This window comes from Muntiacus reevesi, chromosome 5, assembly GCF_963930625.1.
Source record: "Muntiacus reevesi chromosome 5, mMunRee1.1, whole genome shotgun sequence".
Lineage (NCBI taxonomy): Eukaryota > Metazoa > Chordata > Mammalia > Artiodactyla > Cervidae > Muntiacus > Muntiacus reevesi.
The window spans coordinates 52,069,526-52,077,418 of NC_089253.1; the positions used below are offsets into that span (position 1 = coordinate 52,069,526).

Genomic DNA, 7,893 nt, shown 5'->3' on the forward strand with positions numbered 1-7,893 from the left:
TGAAGGTTTGGTGGAGGGGTTACCTCCTCCAGGAGGCAAGTTAGGGGGAGCATTGCCATTCCCGCCAGGACCCCAAGCGGGACCGGTCCTTTCCGGCCAGGGCGGCCGGGCTGGGCCAGCCCCCACAAACCCGACTTCCCTCCCCAGCCCGCCGCCTCCAGCTCAAGGGCCAGTTCTTGCTGGGCAGATGAGGTTCAGGGCAGGCCCACAGTCAGCCACCTGCGGGGAAGAGATGGAGGCCAAGGGAGGCAAGAGGGCTTTGGGACAGCCCTTGTCCATTTTTCATCACAGGAGACCCTGGGATGGGTGCAGAGCCAGGGAAAGGACAGCGGTGAGCAGCCAGCCTCTGGGTCAGAACCCAGGAGATGGCAGAGGTGAGCCCACTGCAGGGAGGCGGCAGGCGCTCCCGTACCTTTCTCTGCCTGAGCAGCGAGGACTCCCCGCCTTGGTCACCTCGGCTCCAGTGGGGGAGGAGGGGTGGCCGCGTCACTGACACGTCTTCCAGCTTCCTCGGGTTGGTAGGGTTTGGAGGTGGAGAGGTCACTTAGAGCCCTGGGTCCTGACCCCACTGGCTGCAGACAGGAGCTGGTACCCGGGGAAGCGGCCCCAACTCTTGTCCAGAGTGAGTGGTCTAGTCCGGGACGCCATGGCTGGGCCAAGAGCCAGCTAGGAGTCCGAGACACACAGGGCCTCCACCGCGTCGCTCAGACCCTGGTTGACGCCACCCACGGCCAGTAGGCAGTTCCTGAGGACAAGGCTGGAGCAGGCGCAGCGGGGCGTGGGCATGGCGGGGAGGGCCTCCCAGCGGCTCTTCCCCGGGTGGAATGCCTCAGCTGTCTCCAGGACCGTGGGCTGGTTCCCTGAAAGTGTGAGGGGCCGGGCCTCACCAAGCGGTCCAGCCTCCCGTCCCCAGGGGAAAGGACCCACCTCCCACCTCCCTCAGGAACCACAGGCAGAAGAAGCGCAGCACCCTGGACTCCCTGGGCTGCAGGTCTTCCCCAAGCTTTTGTCAAACAGCCACTTCGCCCTTCCTGCCTTCTCAGTCCTTCCATCTCCTCAAGATGAAAGACGCAGCTTTCCTCCCCCACTGCCTGCTTTTACCACAAGTTTCTAGACACTACTGCCTCTCCTGCCCGTGATGAAGAAAGCTGCTCACGCGGTCTAACTCCCGTCAAGTTCCTTTCCTGCGTGATAAAGTCGGGGAATCTGCCCACACTGGGTAAACTCTGGGTTCCCAGGAGCCCCACTGCCCACTTATCTCTCCCTAGTTGACGGTGGAGTCCCACCGTTAAAGACCCTAATCTCTGGGAGGGCTCATCCAGCAAATCTTGAGTCCATCAAAATAGCTGATTTGATCAGACTGCTTTCCTATGAAAAATCCCTGACAGAGCTGAGTGTCCAGGGAGAAGATAAAGAGGACCAAGACCAATCCCTTCTACCTCCAGCCCTTCCCAGACAGGGCCCCGGGGACCTGGGCTCAGCCAGCCTGTGTCACGTGGTTCTCAGCATGTCCCTTATGCTCTCTGAGCCTCAGTTTTCCCCGTGTAAGAGGACAGACAGACCATATCTGAGGCCCACCCACGGAGGCAGGACGTCGGGGCTGGGAGGAAGAGAATGCTTTGGCATCAGGTGGTAGGCAGGCAGTATGGCAGGAGCCAGCACCCTCTTCTGCTCATGCACATCCAGAGTCCACGCAGCACCAGGCTACAGCCTGGAAACTCTATCCTTACCAAGTCCTCCAGCCACGATGACCCGACCACTCAGAGAGCCAGCCACAAAGTCTGCCCGCCGCTTCTTGAGGAAGAAGGAACGCTCCATCTTCAGCCATCCCCCTGCAGGCCGTGGGCGATGTCAGGAGAAACAGAGAATGAGATGCTGACCGCCCCTGCCAAATGCGCACGGGTGCCAAACCACTCTTGCCCCGGGCGGCACCTCGATTTCATCTACCCTGTATGCTCAGGGCATGTACGATGCCTCCTGCTGTGTGAAATGGCACTCAACCTACCCTCTGCAAGCCTGCTGCAGGCCAAGGAACCATAACCTCTTGCCATGAATCACCTTGTCCCACCTCTATCTTCACGGACTTTAAGCCAGAAAGGAGGCAGACTCGAGGCAGACAGTGTCCGAGTCAGCATTCTTCTGTTTCAAAGACCTCCCTCACCTGGCCCTGGCTGGATGTTGTAAGAAGGAACAACAGCTGGGAAAGGCTTTGATAAAAACAGTCAGCCAATCAGAGGGAGCCCTGGACAGATGAAAGAATTTGATCCCAAGAATAGCCCTGAATGGAGAGGAGCATTCAGACTTCTGAAAGGCTCACGCCACTTGGTGAATGGGCCTGGGGCAGGTGGGTGGGGTGGGGGGTAAGGTGCGGCGTGGGCAGAAGGGAGGTGGGTTGCTAGGGTCTGGTGTCCAGCTTACCTTGCTCCATGTCGAACACGTCCATCGTCCGGAGGAACTTGGGCTGCCGGTAGAGCCGGCCCTGCCGCAGGCCCCCCAGGCTATACAAGCGGTCGTCCAGGGTCACAAAGCTGGAGAAGGCCCGCTTGCAGGGGATGTTGGGGAACTTGGTCCAGGAGCGAGTCTCAATGTCAAAGACCTCGAAGGCGTTGACCGCATACTTGGACTGCCGTCCTCCTGGAGGCCAGGGCAGGGCAAAGGTTGTGCAGGAGAGTAAGCCCCTGGGGACTGGGGCTGGGTTCCCCCTTCTCACTGTTATTTGATCACATAGGAAGCTCCCTGAGGGTGGGGGGCAGTATGACTAACCCCCAGTGCCCAGGAGATGCTGTGCACACAAGCACTGCTTCCAACAGGAACTGATCCGGGATGGAAGGAGAGACGGACATGCTCCAGGCAGTCTGTCCTTACCCAGCACGTAGATCTTGGAGCCTCGGAGGAAGGAGGTGGCGGCATATCTAGGGGTGGGCATGTGTGCCAGAGACACCCACATATCCTTGAGCATGTCATAGTGTTGGAGGTGATTGTGTGGACGGAGGTCCAGGCCCATCCCGCCCGCTGCGTACACGCGGTAATCTAGGGAGAGAGGCCACACGACAGACACCATGAGACAGGCCCATGGCGCTCAGCTGCTATCTTGGCCAGGCTCTGTCAACCCCTTGAATGCTGGCACTGAAGCCGGGCCATGTTCCCAACCACTGCTCTGCCAGAGAATGGGTTGGTGGCACCATTAAAAGCTCCTGCCACAGTCAAGCCTGGGTCTCCCTGAAGCCACGTCAGGCCTACGTGCCTTACCTTCCTTGCTGCCTGGCCCTTGGTTAAGCCCAAGATGCCAAGCCTTACCCACAGGTGGACTGCGGTGGCATCCAGGCCTGGACAACCCTTTGCAGGTCTTGTTCCCCCCATTCTCCTCCTTCCTGGCAGCCAGAGAGATGCCAAAGAGGAACAGTATTCCCCTGATGCCCTCCAGGAGCAGCCGGCTGCTGGGCACTCCCAGACCAGAAGTCGAGACCCAGAGGGAGCCTTTGGAGATGAGGCCAGCCCTGCTGCCAGTGGCATTGGGGGACACTGGTGTGCTGCTCTTCCTTTCCTTGCCGGGTAGGGGAAGGCCATCCTCCTGGACACACAGGAAAGGTTGTGGGCTCCAGGAGGCAGCTTGCACTGAATGGGATAGGGCTGGGGGTGAAAGAGGGAGAGGCTTTGGATGAAAGAAGCTCTGAGCAGGCAGCGAGCTGGGCACTCTGAGGACAGGAGAGCTTCTCTACTGCTTGTGGGGGCAGGTGACACAGCACACCAGGGAGGATGCGCACAGCCTCCAAGTTGCCCTCACCCCAGGACCTCAGGCAGCCTGTTCAGGACACAGCCCTACCCCCAGGGCCCTCTTCTCCCAGGGACCCATCCCTGCTCGGCGCTCTGTCTACTAGAGGCCAGTCCTCACCACTTCTGGCTCGAAGAGGTTTTTATTTTTCAAGGCAATTGCAGGAATGAGTCCTTCTTTCTACTTTCCAATCTTACTAAAGAGAGGAACAAAGAAATCCCAACCCTAGCTAGGAGATGCGGCCTGCTAAAGAGACCTCACCACACTGTGTCTCCCATCCCTGCTCTCACCTACACCTCTGAAGCTGGGAACCCTCCCCTCCACTCCAACCACCGATCCTGCGCCCGATTCTTACTCACCCTTTCAGAATCACCTTGGTGTCCCTGAACTGCAAGGCTGGGCTGAAAGTGGTGGCTCCTGTGGCCATCACCCTGCTTGCTACACTGTTACTGAGATAACCTTTGTTATGTTTCTTTCAATAGATTGTTAGGTCCTGGAAATTTGTTAATCTGTGGCCCCAGCATCTGGTATAAAGCCTGGCACATGAGCATGTACATTTTTAGTAAACTAACTGCTGAACCCATTCAACGCCATAGTTAAGAGCACAGACTTGACCATCATCTGCAAGCTGTTACTTGGCCAAGTTACTCAACCTCTCTGGGCCCCACATTGCTTCTCTCCAAAATGAGGATAGTGATACTACTTGCCTCATCAGACAAGTTCTGAGGATCAAAGCGGTTAATACCTATTAAGCACTTATGGAAGGACTCAATAAATGTTAGTTCTTAATCTTTCAGCACCACTTCTTGCGGCCTGAGGATAAAGGGCTCCCCTTTCCCTCTCCATTTCCCCACTGGCCTCCAGGCCTTCCATCTTTCTTAGTGGGAGTTCAGAAGTTGGCTACTCTGCCCTGTGGGCTTCTGAATTTCTCTGTCTGATCTTCATTGGTAAGACCTGGGCTCCTCAGGGCAGGGATCAGATCTTCTGCTTCTTTCCTTCCTCCCTGGGACCTAGAACTGTGTCAGGAACAGAGCAGGTGCTCAAGACACACTGATTTCTGACCTACAGGAGACCTGACAGGCAGCTGAAATAATTCTGCGAAAGAAGGAGGTAAGGTTGCAAGCCGATAAGCCTGTCTGATCTGTACTTGGGATCTTCTAACTCCTACTGGGCCATTTCCCATAAAACTGTTTTAGAAAAACAGTTTTCAGAGCCCCTGTCTACTCTGGGCTATACCAGGCCTGAAAAGAAAGACAGGATGGGCTTGGGGAAACTGAGATAAGAAGCATAAAGCTATGTGGTGAGCACCCGCATGTCCTGAGAACCTAGTGAACCTGGGCAAGAAGCCGCGGGAGCATGACCCTCAGGAATGTTCTGGTCTCCACTCATCAGTACCTCTGAGATTAGGAGGCAGACTGTAGGGAGAAGGTCCTGGAATCAGGTCCCAAGTCCCTCCCCGTGGGGCCTGGGGATGGGATGAAGATGGCATGAACATACCCAGGACCCCAAATATGTGTCTGGAGGTGGTGGCACCTGCAAGGCAGATTTCAAGGGATTCGGTGCTGTGGGTGGGAGGCCCAACCATTCTGTTGAATGAAGGTGTCCACAGGGACATCTACAGAGTGCCCTCTGGCTCTCCCCTCTGGCGACGCCTGCCCACCTTGCTGGGAGGAGGCTGCTCGGGTGGAGCGGAGCTCTGGCCATCATGTGGATTTACTACGCACTTCCCTTGCCTGACTCTCAATTTTCCCACCTATAAAACCAGGCCAGCGGGTCTTTAGTTTTAGTGTCCATGTAATGTAACAGTAGCCTCCAGTCCAGGGCTGGCTTCCACCCCTTTCCCCCGGGCCTCCCACCCCTCCTCCGCCCGCCCTCGGCCCTGGCCCCACTCGCCTTTGGCGGTGACCGAAATGCCCATGGCGGCCTCGCGCAGCGCGCTCCTCTTCTTCCACTTGCCCTCGTCGATGTTGTACATCTCCACGACCTTCAGGGGCAGCTGACTGGCGCCCACACCCCCGATCACCATGATCCGCTTCCCCAGGGCGGTGACGGCCACGCCGGCCCGGGCCGTGGGCAGCGGGGGCAGGGCGGTCCACTGGTCGGCCTCGGGGGAGTAGACCTCGAAGCAGTCCATGGGGACGCCGTTGTCATCACAGCCCCCGATGGCATAGACCTGTCCCCCGGTTTCCAGTAGGGAGCAGTACACCCGGCGGCTCGGCAGCGGTGCCAGGCGCTTCCACTGGAAGTCCTTGACGGTGGGCACCTCCATGGCAGTCCCGGGGGCCCCGCCCGCCGCGCCCCCGAGGAGCGAGGAGCGAGCCCGGGGGTCGGTCAGCTACTCCACGCCGCCCCTCGCCGTCTCCATCTCGCTGGGGTCCGCCGCCGCCCGCCCGCTGGCTAGGGCCCCGACGCCGGCCAGCGCTTCTCGGTCCCTCAAGACTCGGCGGCCCGGCGGCGTCCGCGCCCGGCCCCGCGGGATGAGCGGGGCGAATCAAGGGCGGCGGGGGCCCCGCGCGCGGCCTCCTGGCCTCCCAGCCCCCCGCCCGGGCCAACTTTCAAGGGAAGACGCGGCGGCGTCTCCCCGGCACCGCTCTGTCTCCCGCGGGTCCGAGACCCCGGGGGCGCGCGGAGGACCGGGAGGGCCCCTGCGCGCCGGGCGCCGGGCGGCCTCCCGGCAAAGCGAGGAGCTGCCACCTCCGGGCGCCGCCGCCCGTCCCCGCGGCTCTCCCCGCGCGCCGACTCCCGCCCCCGCCCCGCGCCGCTCACACAGCCAGGCCGGAGGGTGCGGCGGGCGGCGGGGCGCGGAAAGCGCATTACGCGAGAGCGGCGCGGGGCGCAGGGGAGGGGGCGCGCCGTCCTGCCCGGCGCGCGCCGCCGCCACCCAGGCGGATGCGGAGAACAAGTGAGCAGCGTGAGGGAAGCCGAGCGGCCGCCGGGGGTGGGGGCGGCCCCGCGCACAGTCTCCCGCGGCCGCCACACCTGTGCGGGCAGCCGCGTGCGCCCCGCGGCCCCTTTACATAAGCCTCGGTGCTCCGGCCGCGGTGGGGGGAGAGGGCCCGGCGGGAGGCGCGCACCCCCTTGCTTACTGTTCAGGGAAAGCGGGGCCCTAGAGCCAAGTATCCGGAAGACGGGCCGGGACTCGCTCCAGGGCGGGGTGGGCGGTTTGTGAGTGTTTGTTTTGGGTGGTGAGGAGGCGGCGAGTCCAATTACCCAGTTTATCTACAGTACACAGACCCAGTTCGTGACAGACTGGCTCAACAGTGGGCTCTGCTTTGGGGGAGGTATTATCAGATGGTTTAACCTAATAGGAACGAGTTATGTGGGTGTCATCCAAACAGTGTACACGCTGACCTGTGCACACATGCATAATTTACACATCGCCACCACACCCTCCCCCCGGAAATGGTCATATCCATAGAGAAACTGACACATGCAGAGTTTGGCGGACACAGCCAGCCAGAGACAAAAGTGGAAAGGCAAACACGTGAGTGGTCCCTTCCACGGCATCCTTCTTTACACACCTTAGGAAGGGAAAACCTGGTTATCAAATCTGGGCCCTCAAGCACCAACCCACAGGGCTTGCCAAATAATTCTTTCAAGACCTGCCATGGCTTTATCAGGACAGCAGTCCTCAGTAACAGAGGTGCCCCTGAGGCCGGTGAGCGGCCTGGTGTGAGGAACTGCAGGCTTCCGGGGTCCCAGTATGCAGTTCTCCTGAACAGAGCCAAGTCTTGAAACATTCAGGCCTGGGAATCTGACAGACCTGGATTTAAATTCTGGCTCTAAAAGAATTTAACTACTTACTCTGAATTTCAGTTTCCTTATTTTGTTTAGGTTAAACTTTGCATTTTGAGATAAATTGTGGATTCCTTCGCAGTTGTAAGAAATAACGCCTTTTATCCAACTTCCCTCAATGGTAACATCTTGCAAAATGTATAGTATAATAATATCCTAACCAGAATATGGAAGTTATCAGTCAAGATACAGAAAATTTCCATCACCACGAGAACCCTTCATGTTGCCTTCTTTTTTTTTTTAAGTTGAGGTATAATTGATTTACACTATGTTAGTTTCAGGTGTACATGTTGTGTTCTTATACCCACACATTCTTCCCTCTTGCC

General features: G+C 58.7%; 1 protein-coding gene across 1 annotated transcript; it reads right to left on the bottom strand.

Annotated features, from left to right (window-relative positions):
* Window positions 1-448: 448 nt before the first annotated feature.
* Window positions 449-6,094, bottom strand: KLHDC8A (kelch domain containing 8A). Its single transcript, XM_065936981.1, has 5 exons — window positions 5,666-6,094; window positions 2,866-3,030; window positions 2,419-2,634; window positions 1,731-1,832; window positions 449-860 (listed from the first exon to the last, which is right to left on the bottom strand). The coding sequence occupies exons 1-5, from the start codon at window positions 6,039-6,041 to the stop codon at window positions 667-669; spliced, it is 1,053 nt and encodes a 350-aa protein (XP_065793053.1). The 5' UTR covers window positions 6,042-6,094; the 3' UTR covers window positions 449-666.
* Between the last annotated feature and the right edge of the window lie 1,799 nt (window positions 6,095-7,893).

What these genes read in the sequence shown, in the direction of transcription:
- KLHDC8A (XM_065936981.1), bottom strand. Translation starts at nt 6,041, where the DNA reads ATGGAGGTGCCCACCGTCAAGGACTTCCAGTGGAAGCGCCTGGCACCG. An exon ending in CATTTCGGTCACCGCCAAAG is followed by an intron (nt 3,031 to 5,665) that starts GCGAGTGGGGCC and finishes CTCTCTCCCTAG; the next exon opens with ATTACCGCGTGTACGCAGCG. An exon ending in CTCCAAGATCTACGTGCTGG is followed by an intron (nt 2,635 to 2,865) that starts GTAAGGACAGAC and finishes CCTGGCCTCCAG; the next exon opens with GAGGACGGCAGTCCAAGTAT.